Source organism: Manis javanica, chromosome 17 (assembly GCF_040802235.1).
Source record: "Manis javanica isolate MJ-LG chromosome 17, MJ_LKY, whole genome shotgun sequence".
NCBI lineage: Eukaryota > Metazoa > Chordata > Mammalia > Pholidota > Manidae > Manis > Manis javanica.
Genome location: NC_133172.1, coordinates 37,568,803 through 37,595,647, shown reverse-complemented (window position 1 = coordinate 37,595,647; position 26,845 = coordinate 37,568,803). Strand labels below are relative to the sequence as shown.

The following is a 26,845-nucleotide window of genomic DNA, read 5'->3' as shown; positions in this document are numbered from 1 at the left end:
AAAGTAAGAGGAGGTGGAATCCTTACAGCACTTACCAATGGAAGCTCCAGATGTTTCGGCAATCCCAACAGCGGTTGGCCCAATGGTGGCAGGTCACCGCCTCCCTACTTCCTGCCGCCAGAGGCTCCGGAGGCACTTCCGGTGTGCGTACGCCTCCTCTAGCGGTCTCACGTTAATGGCGGTCTGCGTCTGCTGAGGGGGACGCAAATAACTCTGTGGGCCCCGGGACAGTCTCCCTGCCTCCTTCACTTCCGTTCGCCTCCAGTGCCCGAGGTCGGCAGCATGTCGGTGGTGCCACCCAATCGCTCGCAGACCGGATGGCCCAGGGGGGTCAACCAGTTCGGCAACAAGTACATCCAGCAGACCAAGCCCCTCACGCTGGAGCGCACCATCAACCTGTAAGTGCGGCCTGGCTGTTGCGCGGCCAGCGCCGGCATCCCCTGCCTCGTGAGCGCCCCTAAACACTCCGGTCTTTTTCTTCCGGCGCGCCTCCAGCCTTCGGCGGACTCCACGCCGCCCACCACCCCACTCCCGTGCGCGGGCGCGTGTTCCTAGTTCCCACACGCCTGTTCCTCGTTCAGCAGCGCCGCGGGGGGAGTCCTGCTTCAGCGGCTTTTCCTTTTCCGGAAAGGCTGGCTCCCGGGCCACTGTTCAGTCATTATGGGAAAAACCCAAGTTTTCTTTGAACTCATCCTTTCTCCACCTCTCCAGAGGTGATCAACCACAAAACGTGTTTTATCTTAACGGTCCAAAGTTCAAGTTTCACATCACGCATGTGGTATTGCTTTTATTTTATGTGAATGGTATAACGTAGTATCGTTTTTTGCTGTTCTCACTTTTCTCTCAACAGTAAGCTTTCGCTGTCTAGCTATAATGCTTAGGTTTTGTTTTCTCCGTCAATTTATTGCATTTCAGCTCATGAATACACCACTTTTTATTCATCCGCTCAGGGTTATCTGGCCTACCCCATGCATTCACACGTCTTTCCTGCCCCGGCGACAGCATCCAGGCACCCGCTAGGCCCCACCTTGGGAGGGTGGATACTATTATGGTGGATACTTTATGACCGTGGAGGGGACCAGAATGTATCCCCAGAGAACCCGTGTGGGCTACGTTTTATTTTCAACCCTTTCTGTTTAAGCACTTCAAGCCACGGCATTTAGAGATCTGTCAAAAATAATTTATCTGTGGCATGTATTTTTCCCTTGGGCAATGTCTTGCTCAAGAAATTGTCAGTGTGCTTTTTTTTTTTTTTTTTAGCTGTTTTTGTGAGTTTGTGAGGCACCGTGGTGCTGACCCTGATGAAAGAAAGTGGTGGGTTTATGCTGGGCAGTGTTTAAAAGGTACAAGGAGTTACTGATACTAGAATTTATCTGTTTCATATTAATATTAATGAACTTCCCCCCTCAAGGGCGATTTGAAATAGAAAAGGTGGTTATTGTTTTATTTGGCAAAACAGCTGCTGGCTTGGAAATTTCAATAATAAAAATGTCGGGTTTATGAGATCTGGAATCGTAGATAGCTGTGTATACACAAGTTGGTATCTCTAGCTATTACATTAACGTGATAACATTTAAAATTAATATCACTTACTTAAAAAAATCTTCGTAAGATCCCAGGAAGTGGAAAAGTGAAATGTTCTTTTAAAGAAACATCGAAACACAGCTTTGGGATCACTTTCAGTGGTAATTACAACTAGGACTCAGTTTCCTCTTGATTTAAGTTGATTACTGGATCACTTTGCATCAAGCCATTATGTAGAATTAACTTGAACAAAAATGTTTTAATCTTCACTCCATTGAAGTTATGGGTTGATGGATTTACGGTTCTTCTTGTCTCCTATATGAGTATAGTGTTCAGAAATAATCATCCTGTTGTGAACTCAGTTCACCTGGGTGAGTAATGATCTGAATTGAAAACCAGTCCTCTCTCTCTCAAGTGTATTTTCTTTTAGGAAATATTTCCATGAATGCCTGTTTTGGACCAGGCACTGTGCATAATGCTGGGTATACAGTGGGGATGAAGTAAGATGTGGAATCATACAAGAATCATACAAAGCTCACAGTATGATGGGAATACTTTGGGCTGGCACTCTGATTTCACAGCTGGAAATTCTTACATTTCATCTTCATGACATCTCTTTCTTATGTGAGAGCTGGCTTTTGCAGCAGAGATGTGTTATAGTGCTCCTTAATTTAGTTTGCAGAAAGAGAGATTATCCATTAGCATCCATAATTAATGGTTTCTGATTAGATTAGTAGTCAGAGGAATCCAAAGGGATATTAGCCAGGTTGGCAGCAATGATCTGAAACTGGAGGATTATCAGGTAACCAGGTAGTCACTTCTCTAAGCACTTAGGGTTCTTAAGAATAGTGTTATCAGCGCTTGAAAGCACAAGTGTGGAGTAGCAGCTTAATTTAATGGAAGCTCTGGTTTTAGGAGTCCAAAGAGCTGGATTCTAATCTCTGCTTTCACATTAACTAGTTGTGTAGCTTTGGACAAGTCCTGTGTCTCTTAGTACAATTAATACATTTCATATCATGGCTTCTGTATATGTGATTGGTATCTGTCATGATAAATATGGCCTTCAGTTCTCACGTTAAATGTTCGTGTTTGGATTACAGGTACCCACTTACCAATTATACTTTTGGTACAAAAGAGCCCCTCTATGAGAAGGACAGCTCTGTTGCAGCCAGATTTCAGCGCATGAGGGAGGAGTTTGATAAAATTGGAATGAGGAGGACTGTAGAAGGGGTTCTGATTGTACACGAACACCGGCTACCCCATGTGTTACTGCTGCAGCTGGGAACAACATTCTTCAAATTGTAAGTGTCACTGGAAATTAACAGCAAGACAGTTTTTAATAGGATTGCTGGTTTATGCAGATCGGAATACAATTCTAGCCGTTAGTCATCTCTTTCAACTAGCACTGCTTGTTAATGGACTCTTCAGAAAGAAAATCATGAGTAATTTTTCTCCAGTGTAGTGCTCATTTATTGTCTAACTAGAAATCTGCCTGTTTCTGTATGTTGTTGATATTAATGACTGAGCTTGATAGAAACCCTGTGAAACAAACTAGTGCAATTCAGTTTCTAGATGTCATCATAGCATTACTAAGAGCAATTGATACTATTTCTTAGGCCCAATAGTGTTTCCTATTCTGAAAGCAACTTATATTTTTATAGATGAACTGTTTAGTTTCATCATTTAAGCTTAAATCTCTCAATATATGTTCAGTCCCCAAATATTTGACAGGATTATACCAAAAAAGAGAGCTCTCAAATACTTAGATTGGAGTTCTTAAGAAATGTCCCATTCTTCAGACCTGAAGAAATGCCTCTCTGGGCAATTCTGGACTCCATTATTACCAGATAGCTTTCAGAGAGAAGCAGTTGGAATGGAGTGGTGGCCAGCAGTTACGTTATGTTACATGTTTTGTTCATTTAAAACCAGGGTTTGTATACTGTTAGTCTGATGAATTAACATTATGAATTCAACTTTCCAGCATATTCTTCCCCCTCCCTTTGATATTTTTTTTTGTCCTGATTGCCTTATTGGACACTGAAATATGTATAATTCATTTACTTGATAGAGATAACTATTATTGTGTTCTTACTGTTAGCCCAACATTGTATTAAGCTGAAAACTGAAATTCTTAACCTTTATACAGACCTGGTGGTGAACTTAACCCAGGAGAAGATGAAGTTGAAGGATTAAAACGCTTAATGACAGAGGTATTTTCCTATTTTACCACTTAGATTTTTTTTTTCTGTTGTTCATCTGAATATCATCAAACTTAAATGGCTAATTAGTCTTTTTATGTCTTGTGAAAAGGTTAAATTTATTTTGAATATTTTTCAGTAAGTAAAACTTAATCCCCCAGAGTCTTAGTAGTGTTTATTGTTTGCAAATTGAACTTTTATTTACTATATATATATATATATTTTTTTTTTACTGAAATGTTGATATAACAATAAAACAAAACAATAATAAATAAAAGATAACATTCATTGAGTACTTACTGTGCTGGGCATTGTTCTAAGTCCTTTACAATAACTAGTCTAATCACAATAATCCTAGGAGGTAGGTACTATTAATCCTGTTTTACTGATAAGGAAACTGGGGCAAAGAGAGTTCAAGTAATGGGCTTGGTGTTCACAGCTTGTGTGTCATGGAACTGGAGATGTGAATGCAGGTAGTTTTGTTCTAGCATAGGCCTCTAGAATTTTTATAAGAGAATGATTCCTGTTGTATACCTTTTCACTGTTGCACATATCTTCTAGGCATTGCCTAAGTTGTACTACTATTTAGAAGTCACCCTAATGTTTGTCTCTAAAGGCTTGGGGCCAAATACATAGATGCTAGAGGTTTTTGAGATTATAGGTTCTCATTATTGAGTGTTTTTCTTTTTTACCATACAGTCTGCTCCCGCTCCTACAACTACAGGAATAATTTGTATTTTGTACAAAAGCCTTAGAAAATACAGAAAAGCAGATAGAGAAACAAAACTATCACCTCTAATTTTACCACTTTGACCTATTGGTTTGTCTTTCTAGTTAGTATTTTTCTAAGTGTGTTAAGTTACTGTGCTTGGACTTCCATTTATATGTGGTAGATTGAACCTACCTGCTTACCTTAGCTCATTCTCAAAATCACCAAAAAGGCAGTAAAGGGGTTTTGAATAGATTCAAATTCAGTAGGATTGAGGGAGTACAAAATGAGACAGTAGCATGAAAAAAGTTTTAGAAGCTGGAAAGCAGATGGGTAGATCATAACTGTCGTAGCAGAAAACAGCCCAGCAGGCAGTGTGGGACCCAGCACTGCAGAACACCAGAAATGCTAAGGAATTGGAGGTGCCAGCTACCTATGGAAGTGAGAGCATGCACAGACTGAAAACTGGATTGACTGACAGTCTGTATGGGATGTATTTATATACCTCAGTTGTCTTACCCACTCTGTATAGTTAGATAAAGACTGGCTGGTTATTGATTCTCTTTAGAGATTGAGTCAGAGAACACTAAGCAATGAAAAAGTTGAGAAGATGGGGAGAGTAAGTGAAAGGGTACATTCTGAATAGTGAGCCTTCTCCTACTAGGCTGATAGAATATTGACAGTTAGGCTTATATACTGCAGGCTGAAGGTTGGAGGTTTTGTTTCTGGACAACGTTACCTGTCCAAAAAGCCTTCCAGGTGATGCTGTTTGGGTGTCTTTCCAAAGAAATAGTTTAGCCCTATTACTGAAGCACACAGAGGTAACAATTTGCCATCTTACTATTTGTGAGCAGATACTGAGTATCACCGGGCTTTTGAAGAAAGCACCTTAACAAGAAAGACCAAAAAAAGTAAAAGGAGCTCAATAGAAACAAACTTCAGCACTCAACAAAACACTGATTAATATTTTTGATGTGATAAAAGGAGATAGTGCATCAATGGAACATGTGCCACTAAAAAACATTTAACCAATAAGAAAGAACTCATGAGTATTTAAAAGATTTAGCAGAAATGAAAAATTCAGTTAGAGGGTTAAAAGATTGAACTGAGGAAATCTACCACAAGGTAGGATGAAAAGATAGAATAAAGGTGAGAAAAATAAAATAAGTGGATCTTTCTAGAAGGATCAATATAAACTATAAATAGAAGTGAGGAAAAGGGAGAGTTAGCAAGAAAATTTCCTAAACTCAAAAGAGCCTGAATTTTCAGATTGAAAAGACCTGTTGGCCTGGTCTCTAATGAATGTTGAAAGATCCATGCAAAAGCATATCATTATGAAATTTTAAATCAGTAAGGATAAACTGAAGACCCTAAAAACTTCCAGTTTGGGGAGCAAGGGGGGTGGAGACCACAGGTTAAATACAGAGTCAAAATCAGAAATGGCATCAACTTCCCAGAAATAATAGTGGAAGCTAAAAGAGATCATGAAACATGCTGAGAGAACATGGTTTCTGCCCTAGAATTTTCTTTCTAATCACACTATAAATCAAGTGTACAAGTAGTTATTTTCAGATACATAGTTTCCAAAAATTGGTATCTCTTGTACCTTTTCTCAGGAAGCTACTGGAGGGTGCTCATCACCAAAATGAAAGAAAAAAACTAAGAAGATACAGGATTCAGAATATAGAGGGAATTTAACAACACAGGATAGGCAAAGGGAAGCCCTAGGACTCCAGCTATGAAGCAGGGCTGAGAGCATCTACAAATTGGAGCAGGATTAAGAATTGTCTCTTAGGGGGAAAAGTAAGATGAACAAGACAATTGATGTTTGAGAAGAAACTTAAGCTCTCACGAAAAGAAGTAGTGAGAATGATACGAAAACAGTTACTAAGACAAGGATAGTTGTAAAAAAATGTCATTATAACTTACTAAACACTGTTGTGTCCAATTCACCTAGTCATACTAATTTAAATACTGAACATTGAGTTAATAAAATATTGATAATGGGAGGTTGGTGGAAAAGTATGAATGGGGGATGTGGTTTTAAGGTCTGAGTTCTAATCCACAGTAATAGGATGTTAATTTTTTTTTTAGATTTTTAAAAAATGAAAAATAATTATAAAAGAATGTTTTTAGACTTTTAAAAGATGAAAAATAATCATAAAAGAATGTTAAAAATGTAACTTTGTAGTGAGAAACCTAACAAACACTACCTCAGCCCTGTGATGAAGGTTAACATCAGTGATAAGTCCTGTCAACAGAATGTGCCCTTGATACCATGTGATGAGAATGGCACTTCACCTCTGTGGTCTTCCTCCCCAAACTCCATAATCATAGTCTAATGGAGGGACATTTCACAAAATACCCGACCAGTACTCCTCAGAACTATTAAGATAATCAAATTGAGGAAAGTCTGAGTAACTGTCACAGTCTAGAGGAAAAATGACAAGTAAATGTAATGCTGTATTGTAGATAGGATCCTGGGACTAAAAAAGGACCTTAGGTATAAACTAAGGAGATCTGAATGAAGTATGGGCTTCAGTTAATAATAAGGTATCTATATTGGTTCATAAAATATGCTCTATTAAATGTAAGATGTTAATAATAGGGAAAACTGGGTGTGGGATATATGGGAAGTCTCTGTACCATCTTTGCACCTTTTCTGTAAATCTGAAACTAAAATACAGTTTATGTTAAAACAAGAAGAATGTAAAATTAAGAGGCAAATAGGGAAAAACAGTCAAAAGTTGAAAGTTACATAGCTGATAGGAATGGGTGAATTGAGACAGGGCTCTGCTCTTTCTCATGAACCTTGTAGAACCATGTTTGACCAATTAAAGTGTATAGAGAATAACTATGATCAAAATAACTTAAACTTAATGTGGTGTTATACAGATTTATAAAATGAAAATTGTGAATTCTGAACACTTTTTCTATAACTGGTTGGGTAGGTGATTTACAAAAGCCTTATTTTATTTTAGAAAAACTACTGTAAGCCATTGGCTGATGTGGGTTATTGATCACCTTTGGTTTTCCATGTGTAACCAGAGCATAACAGATTTGTTGGTCCTGTATAGTTATGTTGATGTAGGTAGCTAATTTTGAACTAATAATGTATGTTTTGGGTTGAGTGACACAGATAATAATTAGCAAATTATAGAAAGGAGGTCTATATAGAATCAGTTTGGCTATGTGTCTATTAGTGCTTCCAAAAATACTCTTCACTAAAGAAGAATATTCATGAGTAGGTACATTGTTTACTGGCTATATCATTTCTTTTTGACAGATACTGGGTCGTCAAGATGGAGTCCTGCAAGATTGGGTCATTGATGACTGTATTGGTAACTGGTGGAGACCAAATTTTGAACCTCCTCAGGTCAGTGTTCATTTTGTATTTGCATTTGGAGATGTAGAAAACTGATTTAATCTCAGCCTTTTAAAAGATCATAGTAGAATTTGACTTGAAAGTCTCTTTTCTCCTTTCTTAGATAAAAAGCCAAGTTTTTTTTTTTTAAAGAAACATTGAAACATATAAAAGTAGAAGGAAGAGTAAAAGTAAGTGAATCAGACCTGTCATCCCCCTTCAACAGTTAGTAACTCATGGTCAAACTTTGCCCACCACTCCATTTCCCTTGGATTATTTTGAAGTATATTCCAGGTACCATTTCAGTGGTAAATAGCATGCATCTCTAAAATATAAGATCTTTTAAAAAATATATCCACAGTACTAACATTGTCATACTAAGAATAAGAAATAATTACATAATATCATTAGTATGTATATCCCAGATTAGTTTCAAATTTTATTTTTATTTTTCTATAATTTAAGATAATCTCTTAAATCTTTTTCTCATGTTTTTTTTTCTTGTAATTTACTTGTTAATGAAAACAGGCTATTTAAAGACCTTAGTGTTTCTATTGCTGATTATATTTGCCTGTTGTCATTGAAAATGTAGCCCTTTCTCCTCTGTCCTACAAATTGGTAGGTAGATCAAGAGATTGCATTTGGGGCCAATTAATTTGGGGGGAGGGGAATGCCAATCTTGTCATAGGTAGTATATTATTTATCACTGCATAACAAATCACTCCAGAATTTAGCAGCCTAAAACAACAGATACTTGTTAGTATCTCTGTCAGGCATCTGTGAGCTGCTTAGCTGGGTGATTCTGTTTTATGGTCTCTTGTGAGGTTTTGGTTAAGTTGTCAGCTGGGATTGCATCATCTCAAGGCTGAACTGGAGCAGGAGGATCTGATCCCAGGTTCACACATGTGTTAGCAGACCTCTCAGTTCCTCTTGCGCTTTCTACTGAAGGCTTCAGTTCCTTATTGGCTGTTGACCCAAGGCCTCCCTCAGTTACTGTGAGAGTATCTCCATAGGGCAACTCCCAGTAAGGCAGCTGGCTTCCCCTAGAGTGTGTGATTTTAGGTATAGGGATAGTGACACAGATGCTCAAGTAGGAAGCTATAATCTGTTATAGCCTAATCTTGGCAGTGGCATGCCATCAGTGCTATATGCTGTTGGTCACACAAACCAACAGTACATTTTTGGGAGGGCAGTGCAAAAAGGTGTGGATACCAGGAGATGGAGCTGTTATGGGTCATCTTGGAGAATGGCTACCACTGGTAGGATTGTGTACTTCATCAGGAGTTTTATGTTGTCTAATTGTCTTTTTTTTATAATGTTAGCAGCTCATTGATAATAGTTTCTTGGACCCATTAATCAATTAGAGTTGTGATCCTTATATTAAGAGAAACTTTTCTCATGAACTCTTTGGTATAGTTTGTGTAGGAAAGAATAGATGCTTCAGAAATAGGAGTTTTCAGAAATAGGAGTTAATTACTTAGCATTCGCTGACAACTCGACTTTCAAGAGAAAGTAAGACAAAGACTTGGATGTAGATTGTTTGAGAGGTGATACCAAGAAGCAACAGATCAGAAGCAGAAGTCTAAGAAAAAGGTAATTAGTTGATCTTATAGCAGTGGGCAACTAAGGACTGTGAGGAACCATGTGGAATGCATCTCAACTTGTTCATTAGAAGGATGGAAGACTAGAGACTCATGTCCCTCATTGGCTAAGTGTTGTATTATCTCCCTTGCAGTTTCATCTTGAGTCTGAGCACTGGTTGAGAGATTTTGCAGAGCATTGGAAATGCTTCAAGTCTGAAAAACAGTGGGATAGGGGCAGCAGGCAGGGAGCTTACTGACACTTTCAAACACAGCTACCCTGAAATCTGAGGCAGGATGAGATACTGTGATGAGGGGTGCAAAAAGCATGTTTCAGTGACTTTTTAAAGTGGCATATGAGCTCATGCATTTAAATATATTTGAGGTGTTTAATCCATTGTAATGATTAATGATGTTACTCATGCTCAAATTTTCTTTTCTTTGGCTAATGTGAGCCTCTTAAAGTTGGATCCTGAATTCTTTTGATAAGGCCCTGTAGTAGCTTCTTTGCATGGCAAGATGTTTCAGGTTAAGAATCACATAAAATAACAGCCAACCAAAAGATAGTTATGTCTGTCCTCTTTGTTCACATTCCCTAGTATAGCTGAAGGGTAGGAAGAAAGGGTGCTATGGAAGCTGGTGCCAGTACTCGCTACCTGAGAATTGTCTTGGCTCTAAGAAAGTATAACTTCCTGTGGAAATGATGAAGTTCTGTGTATCCAAAGATACATAGAACAATATAAACTTGTTTTGGTTTCTTGAACATTCCTTTATCTAACTGAAAAGTGCCTCAGTAATAACCTAAAAAGTTTTCCAGGCCGTTTTGGAATGCCCACATTCGCCTTGCTTACAATGGTCCTAGAATAGTTCCCCTTAGTTCATTGAGCCTTTTTGTTGCCTCTGCTAGTGTAGGGCATAAGGGTGTGTGTTTAGTGAACCATCTCCTTGTCTCCTTATCTTCATCTTTTTGTATAAAGTGAGATTGGCTTAAAACACCAAGATATGAAGACTGGAGAAGAAAAGCTTTAAAGGAATGTATAGCCACGAGTAGCAGAAAATCGGGGTAATGCCAGTCTTTTTGGTTTGGTCATTGTTTGAGAACTTTAGTTGTATGTGAACCACAGGTCTCCATTAGCCTGTGCTATTCAAACTACTTTATATATCTTTGTCTCTCTGTTGCTGCCAGTGTGACTCATTTTCATGAATGTGGGGCACCTCCAAAGTTTGGGACAGTTGTCTTGATTCTCCATGCCCTAGGGATAGCTCTGCTATATAATTATTCTAACTGAAACTAGATATCCAGTGGGGTAGCTTGGTGGGGAGGAACATAGGCTTTTATGGTTGCATAAGAGTTGAATAGATACAGTTGATTCCTGATCACTACCTAGCTGTATCATCTTGGGAAAAATAATTAACCTGCCAATGTAAGTTCCTTATGTAAAATGGGGGTGATGGCACCTCCTTTTGGCAGCCTCTTGTTTTTATCCTATCTTTCCCTGATGTTTGTTTTCAGCACTTTTTAATTCCCCTGTCCGCAAGTACAACTCCAAAAGCAAAAGTAGATTTTTCTGAATGTATTTTGGGGAGGTACAGGAGAAGTTTTCATTACATATACACAGCAGAACAAAAAGAAATCTTAGGCTTTTAAAATTCTGTGTATCAAATTCTTCTTTCTCAGGCACCAGCCTCCCCTAATTCTCATCATCCCTTTAAATTCTCCAAAATATTTTCTCTGTTTCCCAAGCAATTTGACTGCCAACTGACAGAATTCCACTTTGACTACAAATCTGGTGTTCCTGAAGCATATGTCCAATGTGTGTGTAGGGTTGCTGACGGGAGGAGCGTCTTGTCAAATACTTCACAGATTATATTTAAACTTTTAATATAGTAAACATGTCCACATAAGGATTCTAGAAAATTTTAATTAATATTTTTTTAAAAAGCACCTTTTATTAAAAATGCTTGTATCATACTTAATTGTGTTGTAAACTTCTCAAGCTATGAATCCTGTGACTACATACTTAATTTTCTTGAATGGTTGACTGGTTTACTATTTGCTTATATTTATTAAAGTATTTATTAGTATATCTGTTAAGTACACTATCCTGGTAAAGGGAAGACTAGAAAGGATTCACTTCTAGTTTATACTTTATACTGTACTGGGAAATAAACATGTAAAGAAATAAATGAGGCTACAGGTTTTTGATAAAATTATGTTGGGGTTATAAGGAACTTGGTCTCAGAGGGTTGATATTTGAGCCTAATGTCTGAAATGGGAGTAGTTAATAAATAGGATCAAGAAGGTATAAGGGATATCTTGGCAAATACAAATTATTCTCTTTTGTTATTTTAGTATCCATATATTCCTGCACATATTACAAAACCTAAGGAACATAAGAAGTTGTTCTTGGTTCAACTTCAAGAGAAGGGTAAGTTATTTGTTTTTGAAGACAGCCATCTAAAAGCTTTTGTAGAGTAATTTCAAGGGGTACCTCTGTTCGTGTAATTTTTGGATTTAAAAATAAAGACGTATCGTGTTTATAGAGAATTAACCTAGTTTTTCTCAGATCATGTAGCTAGGGGAAAAGTAAGTTTAACTAGAGTCTAAAATACCAGATTGTAGTATTTTTTAATAACTAGCTGCTAGCATTAATTATCATGTTGTTATAAGCTGAAAATTTTAGGAGACAGGTGAATTGAGTTTTTTTTAATACTATCTTTAGGTCTTTTGTGCTTTTTTTTTTTTTTTTTTTTTTTTTTTTTTTTTTTTTTTGAGAGGGCATCTCTCATATTTATTGATCAAATGGTTGTTAACAACAATAAAATTCAGTATAGGGGGGTCAATGCTCAATGTACAATCATTAATCCATCTCAAGCCTAATTCTCGTCAGTCTCCAATCTTCTGAAGCATAACGAACAAGTTCTTACATGGTGAACGAATTCTTACAGAGTGAATAAATTCTTACATGGTGAACAGTACAAGGGCAGTCATCACAGAAACTTTCGGTTTTGATCATGCAATATGACCTATAAACCATCAGGTCAAATATGAATATTCATTTGATTTTTGTACTTGATTTATATGTTGATCCCACATTTCTCCTATTATTATTATTATTTTTATTTTTAATAAAATGCTGAAGTGGTAGGTAGATGCAAGATAAAGGTAGAAAACATAGTTTAGTGCTGTAAGAAGGCAAATGTAGATGATCAGATGATCAGGTGTGTGCCTATGGACTAAGTATTAATCCAGGCTAGACAAGGGCAGCAAAACATCCACGGATGCAGAAGATTTCTCTCAAAACAGGGGGGGTGAGGTTCTGAGCCTCACCTCTGTTGATCCCCAAATTCTCACCTGATGGCCCCCCTGCGACTGTGCCTGTCTTAGGTTGTTCCTCCCTTGAGGAATCTTACCCGTCTCTGGCTAACCAGTCATCTTCCGGGGCCATACAGGGAAATGTAAAGTTGGTAAGTGAGAGAGAAGCCATATTGTTTGCAAAGGTTAGCTTTTTACTTCTTTGCAGATTTATGCCCTGTGGCTTCTATGCCCAGCACTTGTCTCGAGGTATCTTTACCACCTGGAGGAATTATGATACTCGGTAAATTCGATATGAGGCACGAATTCTATTTGAAGTTTGTAATTAGGAAGGAAGAAGAAAAGCTATAGATGTAGCATATGAAGGAAACTTGGGAGGATTGATTATTTCTTTGACATATCTTCTTGTATAGTACCTTAAGTATGTATAGGTTTTAAACTACTAACTAATTTGCACACACATATTGACATAATAGGAATACGGTGACATAAACAAAGCAAATCTATAATTACCAGCCATCTCCAGTGAAGCCAAGAAAACCATTTAGGCACCCTAGGCATTTGTGAAAATTTATCTATGATATGATGGATATTTTCCAACTGTACTTGAACCATCAGACAAATTAAAGCAGCCCATTTCTGGGATCTGTTCACATCCCATATGTTCTTTTAACCATAGATAGTCTATAGTCATGAGATTTTGGGGTGCTACAACTTGCACCCCTCCCAACTCCTGGTTGAGTTCCAACAGACAGATCCGGTCAAATTCGTTGTCTCACTGTATGCACATGCCAGCCTAGACATCTCCCTCCTCCTTCTCATGGCAAGTCCAGGAGATGGTGGGCTGGATGCAGCCACAACCGCAGCATCGTCCGGATCCCTGTGGAGGCTTTTTGATGATCATCCCCCGGCACGAGTCCTCCAGAGAGTGCTGATGCCGGAAGCTCCTCCTCATATCGTATCTTAGTTCATTTTCTGGGTATCCAAGCTAGGCCTTGATCTTCTGCGTAGAAACAAACAGACCCTTTGCCCACACTTTGACATGCCCTCTATACCACTGTGCAGAACTCATTGGAGGTCAGCACACAGTAACTGCTTTTTTTTTTTTTTTTTAATTAAGAGAAAGGAATATTATCAGAAAAGAGTACCTCCATAGCTGATCATCTGACACCCTTTAAGTGATCAACATTAAGGATATTTAAAGCATGCGTTGATCTTTGATTTACCAATAGTTTTATCCTGTTAAGGAGTAATCCCCCTTTTCTTTCTTTCTTTCTTTTTTTTTTTTTTTAAATTTTTAATCTACACTTACCTGAAGAATACTATGTTTACTATGCTCTCCCCTATATCAGGTCCCCCCTAACAACCACATTACGGTTACTGTCCATCAGCTTAGCAAAATGTTGTAGAGTCACTACTTGTCCTCTCTGTGTTGTGCAGCCCACCCTCCCCTTTCTCCCTCCCCCCCATGCATGCTAATCTTAATACCCCCCTTCTTCTTCCCCCCCCTTATCCCTCCCTGCCCACCCATCCTCCCCAGTTCCTTTCCCTTTGGTACCTGTTAGTCCATTTTTGGGTTCTGTAATTCTGCTGCTGTTTTGTTCCTTCAGTTTTTCCTTTGTTCCTATACTCCTCAGATGAGTGAAATCATTTGGTATTTCTCTTTCTCCGCTTGGCTTATTTCACTGAGCATAATACTCTCCAGCTCCATCCATGTTGCTGCAAATGGTTGGATTTTTCCACTTCTTATGGCTGAGTAGTATTCCATTGTGTATATGTACCACATCTTCTTTATCCATTCATCTACAGATGGACATTTAGGTTGCTTCCAATTCTTGGCTATTGTAAATAGTGCTGCAATAAACATAGGAGTGCATCTTTCTTTCTCAAACTTGATTGCTGCGTTCTTAGGGTAAATTCCTAGGAGTGGAATTCCTGGGTCAAATGGTAGGTCTGTTTTGAGCATTTTGATGCACCTCCATACTGCTTTCCACAATGGTTGAACTAATTTACATTCCCACCAGCAGTGTAGGAGGGTTCCCCTTTCTCCACAGCCTCGCCAACATTTGTTGTTGTTTGTCTTTTGGATGGCAGCTATCCTTACTGGTGTGAGGTGATACCTCATTGTAGTTTTAATTTGCATTTCTCTGATAATTAGCGATGTGGAGCATCTTTTCATGTGTCTCTTGGCCATCTGTATTTCTTTTTTGGAGAACTGTCTGTTCAGTTCCTCTGCCCATTTTTTAATTGGGTTATTTGTTTTTTGTTTGTTGAGGCGTGTGAGCTCTTTATATATTCTGGACGTCAAGCCTTTATCAGATCTGTCATTTTCAAATATATTCTCCCATACTGTAGGGTTCCTTTTTGTTCTATTGATGGTGTCTTTCGCTGTACAGAAGCTTTTCAGCTTAATGTAGTCCCACTTGCTCATTTTTGCTGTTGTTTTCCTTGCCCGGGGAGATATGTTCAAGAAGAGATCACTCATGTTTATGTCTAAGAGGTTTTTGCCTATGTTTTTTTCCAAGAGTTTAATGGTTTCGTGACTTACATTCAGGTCTTTGATCCATTTTGAGTTTACCTTTGTATATGGGGTTAGACAATGGTCCAGTTTCATTCTCCTACATGTAGCTGTCCAGTTTTGCCAGCACCATCTGTTGAAGAGACTGTCATTTTGCCATTGTATGTCCATGGCTCCTTTATCAAATATTAATTGACCATATATGTTTGGGTTAATTTCTGGGGTCTCTAATCTGTTCCACTGGTCTGTGGCTCTGTTCTTGTGCCAGTACCAAATTGTCTTGATTACTATGGCTTTGTAGTAGAGCTTGAAGTTGGGGAGTGAGATCCCCCCTACTTTATTCTTCTTTTTCAGGATTGCTTTGGCTATTCGGGGTCTTTGGTGTTTCCATATGAATTTTTGAATTATTTGTTCCAATTCATTGAAGAATGTTGCTGGTAATTTGAGAGGGATTGCATCAAATTTGTATATTGCTTTTGGCAGGATGGCCATTTTGACGATATTAATTCTTCCTAGCCATGAGCATGGGATGAGTTTCCATTTATTAGTGTCCCCTTTAATTTCTCTTAAGAGTGACTTGTAGTTTTCAGAGTATAAGTCTTTCACTTCCTTGGTTAGGTTTATTCCTAGGTATTTTATTCTTTTTGATGCAATGGTGAATGGAATTGTTTTCCTGATTTCTCTTTCTATTGATTCGTTGTTAGTGTATAGGAAAGCTACAGATTTCTGTGTGTTGATTTTGTATCCTGCAACTTTGCTGTATTCCGATATCAGTTCTAGTAGTTTTGGAGTGGAGTCTTTAGGGTTTTTTATGTACAGTATCATATCATCTGCAAATAGTGACAGTTTAACTTCTTCTTTACCAATCTGGATTCCTTGTATTTCTTTGTTTTGTCTGATTGCCGTGGCTAGGACCTCCAGTACTATGTTAAATAACAGTGGGGAGAGTGGGCATCCCTGTCTGGTTCCCGATCTCAGTGGAAATGCTTTCAGCTTCTCGCTGTTCAGTATAATGCTGGCTGTGGGTTTATCATATATGGCCTTTATTATGTTGAGGTACTTGCCCTCTATTCCCATTTTGCTGAGAGTTTTTATCATGAATGGATGTTGAATTTTGTCAAATGCTTTTTCAGCATCTATGGAGATGATCATGTGGTTTTTGTCTTTCTTTTTGTTGATGTGGTGGATGATGTTGATGGATTTTCGAATGTTGTACCATCCTTGCATCCCTGGGATGAACCCCACTTGGTCATGGTGTATGATCCTTTTGATATACTGTTGAATTCTGTTTGCTAATATTTTATTGAGTATTTTTGCATCTACGTTCATCAGGGATATTGGTCTGTAATTTTCTTTTTTGGTGGGGTCTTTGCCTGGTTTTGGTATTAGGGTGATGTTGGCTTCATAGAATGAGTTTGGGAGTATTCCCTCTTCTTCTATTTTGTGGAACACTTTAAGGAGAATGGGTATTATGTCTTCTCTGTGTGTCTGATAAAATTCCGAGGTAAATCCGTCCGGCCCCGGGGTTTTGTTCTTGGGTAGTTTTTTGATTACTGTTTCAATTTCTTTGCTTGTAATTGGTTTGTTTAACTTTTGTGTTTCTTCCTTGGTCAGTCTTGGGAGGTTGTATTTTTCTAGGAAGTTGTCCATTTCTTCTAGGTTTTCCAGCTTGTTGGCATATAGGTTTTCATAGTAGTCTTTAATAATTCTTTGTATTTCTGTGGAGTCTGTCGTGATTTTTCCATTCTCATTTCTGATTATGTTGATTTGTGTTGACTCTCTTTTTCTCTTAATAAGTTGGGCTAGAGGCTTATCTATTTTGTTTATTTTCTCAAAGAACCAGCTCTTGGTTTCGTTGATTTTTGCTATTGTTTTATTCTTCTCAATTTTGTTTATTTCTTCTCTGATCTTTATTATGTCCCTCCTTCTGCTGACTTTAGGCCTCATTTGTTCTTCTTTTTCCAGTTTTAATAATTGTGATGTTAGACTATTCATTTGGGATTGTTCTTCCTTCTTCAAGTGTGCCTGGATTGCTATATACTTTCCTCTTAAGACTGCTTTCGCTGCATCCCACAGAAGTTGGGGCTTAGTGTTGTTGTTGTCATTTGTTTCTATATATTCCTTGATCTCTATTTTGATTTGTTCATTGATCCATTGATTATTTAGTAGCATGTTGTTAAGCCTCCATGTGTTTGTGAGCCTTTTTGTTTTCTTTGTAGAATTTATTTCTACTTTCATACCTTTGTGGTCTGAAAAATTGGTTGGTAGAATTTCAATATTGTGGAATTTACTGAGGCTCTTTTTGTGAGCTAGTATGTGGTCTATTCTAGAGAATGTTCCATGTGCACTTGAGAAGAATGTATATCCTGTTGCTTTTGGATGTAAAGTTCTATAGATGTCTATTAGGTCCATCTGTTCTAGTGTGTTGTTCAGTGCCTGTGTGTCTTTACTTATTTTCTGCCCGGTGGATCTATCCTTTGGGGTGAGTGGTGTGTTGAAGTCTCCTACAATGAATGCATTGCAGTCTATTTCCCTCTTTAGTTCTGTTAGTATTTGCTTCACATATGCTGGTGCTCCTGTATTGGGTGCATATATATTTAGAATGGTTATATCCTCTTGTTGGACTAAGCCCTTTATCATTACGTAGTGGCCTTCTTTATCTCTTGTTACTTTCTTTGTTTTGAAGTCTATTTTGTCTGATATTAGTACTGCAACCCCTGCTTTCTTCTCACTGTTGTTTGCCTGAAATATGTTTTTCCATCCCTTGACTTTTAGTCTATGCTTATCTTTGGGTTTAAGGTGAGTTTCTTGTAAGCAGCATATAGATGGGTCTTGCTTTTTTATCCATTCTATTACTCTATGTCTTTTGATTGGTGCATTAAGTCCATTTACATTTAGGGTGACTATTGAAAGATATGTACTTATTGCCATTGCAGGCTTTAGATTCGTGGTTACCAAAGGTTCAAGGTTAGCTTCTTTAGTATCTTACTGCCTAACTTAGCTCGCTTATTGAGCTGTTATATACACTGTCTGGAGAGTCTTTTCTTCTCTCCCTTCTTATTGCTCCTCCTCCCTTCTTCATATGTTGTGTGTTTTGTTCTGTGCTCTTTTTAGGGGTGCTCCCATCTAGAGCAGTCCCTGTAGGATGCCCTGTAGAGGTGGTTTGTGGGAAGCAAATTCCCTCAGCTTTTGCTTGTCTGGGAATTGTTTGATCCCACCATCATATTTAAATGATAGTCGTGCTGGATACAGTATCCTTGGTTCAAGGCCCTTCTGTTTCATTGCATTAAGTATATCATGCCATTCTCTTCTGGCCTGTAGGGTTTCTGTTGAGAAGTCTGATGTTAGCCTGATTGGTTTTCCTTTATAGGTGACCTTTTTCTCTCTAGCTGCCTTTAAAACTCTTTCCTTGTCCTTGATCCTTGCCATTTTAATTATTATGTGTCTTGGTGTTGTCCTCCTTGGATCCTTTCTGTTGGGGGTTCTGTATAATTCCATGGTCTGTTCGATTATTTCCTCCCCCAGTTTGGGGAAGTTTTCAGCAATTATTTCTTCAAAGACCCTTTCTATCCCTTTTCCTCTTTCTTCCTCTTCTGGTATCCCTATAATACGAATGTTTTTCCTTTTGTATTGGTCACATATTTCTCTTAGTGTTGTTTCATTCCTGGAGATCCTTTTATCTCTCTCTATGTCAGCTTCTATACGTTCCTGTTCTCTGGCTTCTATTCCTTCAATGGCCTCTTGCATCTTATCCATTCTGCTTATAAATCCTTCCAGGGATTGTTTCACTTCTGTGATCTCTTTCCTGACATCTGTGATCTCCTTCCGGACTTCATCCCACTGCTCTTGCATTTTTCTCTGCATCTCATCCCACTGCTCTTGCATTTTTCTCTGCATCTCATCCCATTGCTCTTGCATTTTTTTCTGCATCTCTGTCAGCATGTTCATGATTTTTATTTTGAATTCTTTTTCAGGAGGACTAGTTAGGTCTGTCTCCTTCTCAGGTGTTGTCTCTGTGATCTTTGTCTGCCTGTAGTTTTGCCTTTTCATGGTGATAGAGATAGTCTGCAGAGCTGGTACAAGTGACCGCTGGAAGAGCTTCCCTTCTTGTTGGTTTGTAGCCTTTTCCTGGGAGAATAGCGACCTCTAGTGGCTTGTGCTGGGCAGCTGTGCGCAGACAGGGCTTCTGCTTCCTGCCCAGTTGCTTTGGGGTTTATCTCCACTGTTGCTGTGGGCTTGGCCTGGCTGGGGCTGTTCCTCCAAAATGGTGGAGCCCCGTTAGAGGGGGAGCAGCCAGGAGACTATTTATCTCCGTAAGGGGCCTCTGTGCTCCCTGCTGCCCAGGGGGTTAGAGTGCCCAGAGATCCCCAGATTCCCTGCTTCTGGTCTAAGTGACCTGTCCTGCCCCTTTAAGATTTCCAAAAAGCACTCTCCAAACCAAAACAACAACAGCAACAATGAGAGAGGGAACAGAAAGGAAAAAAAAAAGAAAAAACACGCGATTTTTTTTTTTTTTCCTCAGGTGCCGGTCCCAGGCACCCGCGCACTGGTCCTGCTGCCCTGTCTCCCTAGCACCAGGGTCCCTGTCCTTTCAAGGCTTCCAAAAAGCACCCACCCACCGGTCCCGCAGGGAAGGAACGCTCAATATTCTTTGTCCTCAGGCACTGGTCCCACGCACCCGCTCACCAGTCCTGCCGCCCTGCCTCCCTAGCACCGGGGTCCCTGTCCCTTCAAGGCTTCCAAAAAGCACTTGGCAAAAAGAGAGAAAAAAAAGGGGAAAAACGCGCGATTTCTTCCGTCCTCAGGTGCTGGTCTCAGGCACCCACCCACCGGTCCCACAGGGAAAAATGCGGGATATTCTTTGTCCTCAGGTGCCGGTCCCAGGCACCCGCTCACCAGTCCCGCCGCCCTACCTCCCTAGCACCGGGGTCCCTGTCCCTTTTAGGCTTCCAAAAAGCACTCGCAGAAAAGAGAAAAAAAAAAGGGGAAAAACGCGCGATTTCCTCTGTCCTCAAGTGCCGGTCTCAGGCACCCGCCCACCGGTCCCGCAGGGAAAAACGGGGGATATTCTTTGTCCTCAGGCGCCGGTCCCAGCCACCCGCTCACCAGTCCCGCCACCGTGCCTCCCTAGCACTGGGGTCCCCGTCCCTTCAAGGCTTCCAAAAAGCGCTTGCCATAAAGAGAAAAAAAAAAAGGGGAAAAACGCGCGACCTCCTCCGTCCTCAGGCACCGGTCTCAGGCACCCGCCCCCAGGTCTCGCAGGGAGAAACGCGGGATATTCTTTGTCCTCCGGCGCTGTTCCCAGGCACCTCCTCACCGGTCCCGCCACCCTGCCTCCCCAGCAACGGGGGCCCGTCCCTCTAAGGCTTCCAAAAAGCGCTCGCCAAAAAAAAAAACTGCTCCGGTTTCTCTCCACCCGCCGGGAGCCGGGGGGCGGGGCGCTCGGGTCCCGCCGGGCTGGGGCTTGTATCTTACCCCCTTCACAAGGCGCTGGGTTCTTGCAGGTGTGGATGTGGTCTGGATGTTGTCCTGTGTCCTGTGGTCTCTATTTTAGGAAGATTTTTCTTTGTTATATTTTCATAGCTCTATGTGTTTTTGGGAGGAGATTTCCACTGCTCTACTCACGCCGCCATCTTGGCTCCCGCCTGTCTTTTGTGCTTTTTAACACATAATTATTTCTTGCAATAGTCTTAAAATGGAATCCAAAATAAATACAACACAAAACTTTCCTCCCCTTTCTCCCAGGGCCAGCATTTAGAAGGTGGTATTTGGTTGTTAATAACATGGATTTCTATCGAGTCAGTTAGTTTCAAAGGTGTTACTATAAATTTTGCTTAAAAGATACAACCAAAATGTATTAATGAGAATTATCCTTTTCCTCAGAAGTTTCTCACATGTAAAATTGGTGATTACAAATGAAGTGGAAGCAGTTACTATGTAAGAAATTACAGAAAATGAATACTGGTTTTTGTTTTGTTTTTTTTAGCCTTGTTTGCAGTTCCTAAAAATTACAAGCTAGTAGCTGCACCATTATTTGAATTGTATGACAATGCACCAGGATATGGACCCATCATTTCTAGTCTCCCTCAACTTTTGAGCAGGTATGAGAAGTTGAACATTTTGTGATTGGTTGATCTAAACTGCCAGATTAAAAATATTCTAGGAAACTACTTGAAGAGAGATAGTTGGTGAATTTTAGTCTTTAAGGAAACTAAAGTAGTATGATGGACCCTCAGACCATGTATAAGCTGTAAATAAAGTAAGACTGACAAAAAGTGTCCCCGACCATAAGTTACAGCATAATGTTCTTGTGTAACTGTTCTTCCCCAAATCTGACATTCTGTTAAATGACATTCTGTTAAGTTTGAAGACTTCAGTCAAAGAAGAGATGGTAAAATAGTAGCCAGCAATGTAAAATAAATACACATATATATATATATAGTAAATACATATACCTAATAAGTAGAAAAACAGAGAATTGAATCAGTTGGTGTTAATATATTCCCTTTTCTCTTTGGAACTTACTGTATTAGGCCCAAATTGGAGCATGTGGGATTAAGTCCTGAATTTTTTTTTTTTTTTTTTTTTTTACCCGTCTCTGGCTAACCAGTCATCTTCCGGGGCCTAAGTCCTGAATTTTTACATGGGTTTGACTTATTTTTTTGTTAGAATGACAAGAAAAGTTTTTTTTTTTTTAAACATTGACTTATACTGGTTAGGGTCCTTAGGAGTCAACCATAGATATCCTTCACAGAATACCATGGTGGTTAGGAATATGGATTCTGTAGTCAGTGTTTGGGTTTGAATTCCACTTTCGTACTTGCAATATAACCAGAGAAATGGTTATACCTATTGCTTTTTGTTCATCTGTAAATTGGGGTAGTAGTCCCTGCTTCCTAGAATTGTGAGGATTGAGTGAAATGATGCATATGAAGTGTTTAGAATACTGCCAGGCATCGGGTAAGCTCTGAATAGATGTTTAAAAACAATTCCATTGTGATTTTGGCTTTCTATGAAAGCTTATTGAGCATGAAATTGGTCTTTCTACTTTGTTATACTAGTCAGAGTACATCTTTTGCTCCTATGCTTTGGTCTGCTGATGGGTTGCAAGATGAAGTATGGTATATAAAAAGAGTCATATCACTCATTTATTAAACACCACCCATCAGGTATCAGGAGCTGTGCTGTGTGGTCAGAAAACAATGAGGTGTAAAAACTTCCCTCAAGGAACTTAGTAGTGGATAATTAACCAAATTTACATTTAAATTTTTTTACAGTAAGTAGGAATACCCAAATTTATTTTAATGTAGAAACCATGTAAATAATACTGTTTAATACAGATACTGTGTTTTTCCAAAATTCAGGTTCAATTTTATATACAACTGAATTCCTGCACAGTGAAGAAGTAAAAGAAGCCGTCTCTGTGAGCACAGCTAGTCACAGTATAAAATAAACATGGTAGAAAAGTTTTTTTGGTTTAATCTCTTTCTCAGTCCCTAATTTGCCACCTACTTTCTATTGTTTGAATAGTAAAGTTAACATGAAAACTAGGTAATGGTGTAAACAAATGTGATAATGCTTAATTTACTTTTAGTTCTACTCATATTTTTTGTATACCTTAAAGAAAATGGACTTTGTTTTTTGTTTAGTTTTGTTTTTTAATTTCACATTAAACTTGTAAAATTCTTACAGGTGAGGATTGTATTTTGTTTTCCCCCAGGCCAATGAATATTGAGAGACAATGTCAGGTTTAGGTCAGTCAAGTTTATGGGACCCTTGCTCCAGTAACCATTCTTGGGGGTATACTCCAGGACCATGTGCTAGATTTTTATGGTGAGGATCTTCTATTTCTTTTGGGAACTAGATTTGCTTGTTGGAGTCCAAGGTACAACTCCTATACCAAGTTTTATATTCTAATGAGTTATATTACAGCAGGATTCTCAGACTGGTACATTTTATACTGGTATGTGCAGACCTTAGTTCACAAGCAACAGACCTTCAACATATGGGAAACTGTTAAAAATTGACTAGGTCAGGGAAAGTCATTGGAGTCAGTGTAAGAGACCCATCTAGAGCTAAGATGGAGTTTTTTCTTGCACATATTGGAGGATTAATTGTGCTGTTGTGGAATTGTGTGTGTGATTCTTAGGGCCATAGTAAAAATGGTGATCTGTGAAGGAGGTTTCTAAAAGTGGGTGTTAGGTTTTTGAATTCTTGGATTACAAAGTTTATTTCAGTTAACTTGAAGTTACATCCTTAGAAATGAAATTTGGTTTTAGCAAGTGACACAAAAGCTTTTCAAAAGTATTGGAATAATTTGAGTCAACTGAAATCTAAGGACAGGGTAAGGAATGAATTTTGTTAGCCTTAAGAAAAAAATGCCAAATTGTAAAAGCTCTTTAAAGCACTGCTAAAATAGGATCAAATTTGGGGAATAAAAGAAGAATCTTAGGAGTTTGCTGTCTGTGTCATTGCTTAATGGTCATAGTATATTTTTGCTGTCTGTGTCATTGCTTAATGGTCATAGTATATTATGTATGCTTTTTTGTAAAGTTGTTGTCTACAGGCCTAATGTAAAGGTAATCTTGAAGACACAGCTACTTAAAGAAGAGAGATCAGTATAGTTTTAATAGAAATGTGCTTTTGATTGGTTCTTACATCTTTATGGTACTGACTGCAGAACTGTTCTGAATATTGGGTGATGTGAAAGGTGTTCCATAATATTCTTTCCTATTTAGACTTGAGAAAAACAGACCAAAAGCAACTATATTTATAAAGGTGCAGGTTTATTTAGTTGAGGTTCTGTCAAATCTTCACATGGTAAATTATCAAGTAGTGACTGTGACCTTGCCCACAGTAGTGGTAGGTGAATACCAGTCTACAGGACCAAAAATGACCAGTAATTTCCTTTGAAAAAGCTACTAGTTCTGTGGATAGTCCCTTTCCCTCAAGGGCTAACAGCCCTGCCCCTCTGGTTTATATTAGCATATTTCTAACTTAGTCTAATTTTCCTGGTGAGCTTAGTGATTAGCTGACTCCTACAAGACTGGGGAAGGCAGAGATGGAGACAAAAGCTTGACACAGCCCACCTTCTGTGATTGCTTCTGGTAGCCATTTGAAAAGCTGTGGTGACCACATTTCAGATATGTTGGTTCTTGTCATTTGGAGAGGGCAGAAAGAAGTGGACTTCTTGGTGGTTTATAAAGTGCTGAGTGTTTAAGTTAGTAATGAGTGTTTAAGTTGAAGAGTCATTTAATTTGAAGCCCTCACCTCCTTTGTAACTTAAGCTTTGACCTAGAAATTCTTTCTTCCTCACTGCTTCCCGATGTAAGTACTTGAGTCAGTCATCTATATGTAGGGGCCTTGGTGAGAAAAACCTTTGAGTGTTACCTTAGAATGTAAGACATCTGGTTCTGAATGTAAAATTCATAAAACACAAACAGTATTCAGAACTGTATTTGAACTGGTCAGTTACAATTGTATCCCCAACTCTCTTTTTAGGTTTCTTGATGGAAATAATAGCACTAGGGAAATTGAAATCTGATGTAGTCATATAGCATTAAAAGCAGGTACAAGGGCACTATATAACACTAAGCTCTTTTGATGTGTTATGTTCTTACCACTTCTAGAAATAATAGTATTAAATTGTACATTCCATTCTCTACAAACTAAATACTGAATAGTTGTAAAGTGAGCTCTCTTGATGAACTGACTTATATTTTTTAATGCCTTCTACATTCTAGGTTTGTTTATAAATGATAGCCTTCTTTTGCATATGTGTAACTACAATATATGTCATGATTTTCTGAGTGATCCAAGTTGTGCATATTCTATATAAATTTACTAAGTGACTCCTTAGGAAAATATTCAGTAGGTTGAGTGAAAAAAACTAAAGCTTTACTCAAGTTTTAAATCATATGTAGAATTGACATCCCTTTAAAGAAAATGAAATTTTTTTCCCTAAGCAATAAAGACTTGTGATTTTTAAAAAAATAGATAATACTTAAAATGACATGATAATTTCACATGTGAAGTTGTACTTTTAACAGCAGATCTGGAAGATTGTTTTATTATCATCTTACTTTAACTAGCATTACACGATTCAGTTATTTGGATTTTAGTAAGAGTTCTATTAAGTTAGCATTTTATTTGGATAAAACATAACCAAATTAGCCAGTTTATTTTCTTCTATGCTTCATTAGAACTGAGAGGTAGAGGTCCTCCAAATTCAGCAGACAAGCAAACGATCAGCGTAAAGTTCCCTTTCTTAAATGATACGTCTTATTCTCTAAGGTTTTTAAATGACTATTTTTTTTAAGTACCTGCACTTGAGATGAAATGCTTGGAGTAATTAATTGGAGTTCCTCAAACTTAATGTTTTTACTAGTTCATAGTGTTTGGGACAGTGCATGCTGATCACTAAGATTGCTTCAAAGTGTGTACAGTTTTGTATGTTACATCACTAGCGAAGGCTTAGTGGTTCTTGACTATAATACAAGTAGACTTTTGTAGCATAAGGTATGATTTCTTGTCATTTCACTTGTTTCATATCACTTATTATTTGGGTTAAACTGGACTCATTTTGAGCAGTTTGCCTTTGTTTAAATATGTGATGAGAAATGTAATACTGTAATTTGATTTGAGCCATAAAGCATTTAAATATTAGTTCATGTTTATTAAGCTTGTTTCTGTGAAAAAACTGACTAAAACCTAAATAAGTCTAGATTAAATCAGTTAAGGTATCATTTGTATTTTAGTGATAGATTGTATTGTGAAACTAGACATAAATTGGGGAAAATATTATTATACTGTTGTGTTGAGGGAAAGATCAGTGCATTTGAAAAATTTTGGTTACTATGTTCACATAAAAGTGTATGAGCATCATTTATAGTTTGGCTTTGAAATTTTTTGTGGCAATAAGTTAATAGAAATGTATTAAAACTGGAGTTTTAGTTATATTTTTATATTTGTAGAGTAAAAGTTTGATTAAAATGGTCAGTGTTCTTTTTAAATTTTATTTCATTTCAATTAATAAAACAGAATGACTCTGTGGTTGTGTGTGGCTAACCTTAGTGTGCCATTAGAAATCCTTAAGGGTTCTTTTTCAGTTTCGGTGGCCAGAGGCCATTAGGTAAGAGACACCTTGGCATAACACAAGGCCCTGAAGACCTGGGCTATCTGACGTAGGTCAGGTGTCACTGTCCTCACGGGCACTCCACCATTGTGTGCCAGCAGATGCAGTTTCCTGCCATGTGAAGGGATCACTGGATTTGGAACCTGAAAACTGGGATTTCGAAGTTGCCATACAGTTTTGTTAACTGTGTATCGTTATTTCATGGGGACTATTTCCTCATCTGGAAAGAGAGTGTTGGCTCCTTGAGTTTTTTTTTTTTTTCTCCCAAACTTGCCTAGAAGTTATGATATTCTCTGACACCATGCTTGCTGTTTATGTAATACTGTATAATTTTATTTCAAAATCTTAAATAGAAACAATTGACCCAGATCATGAGAATATATGTGTAATAAAACTATAGCCCTGAGTCTTTGTATCTGAAAAAAAATTGAACAACAAAACCTGATAGTGATTGCAAAGTTCTTCTGAAACTCTTACTATTTGTGTATTTTTTAGCAGGCAC

At 38.3% G+C, this 26,845-nt stretch overlaps 2 protein-coding genes across 2 annotated transcripts in view; one reads left to right on the top strand and one right to left on the bottom strand.

The window, feature by feature from the left end:
- The window catches only part of OGFOD1 (2-oxoglutarate and iron dependent oxygenase domain containing 1), a 37,321-nt gene extending 37,159 nt beyond the window's left edge, over positions 1-162 (bottom strand). Inside the window, exon 1 of the mRNA XM_073226503.1 lies at positions 36-162. The gene's annotated coding sequence lies outside the window, so the exon portion shown is untranslated. The remainder of the gene's footprint in view (positions 1-35) is intronic.
- Positions 137-26,261, top strand: NUDT21 (nudix hydrolase 21). Its single transcript, XM_017679048.3, has 7 exons — positions 137-398; positions 2,625-2,825; positions 3,671-3,734; positions 7,718-7,807; positions 11,729-11,804; positions 21,196-21,310; positions 22,574-26,261. Exons 1-7 carry the CDS (start codon positions 283-285, stop codon positions 22,593-22,595), a joined length of 684 nt encoding a protein of 227 aa, XP_017534537.1. The 5' UTR covers positions 137-282; the 3' UTR covers positions 22,596-26,261.
- The last annotated feature ends 584 nt before the right edge of the window (positions 26,262-26,845 follow it).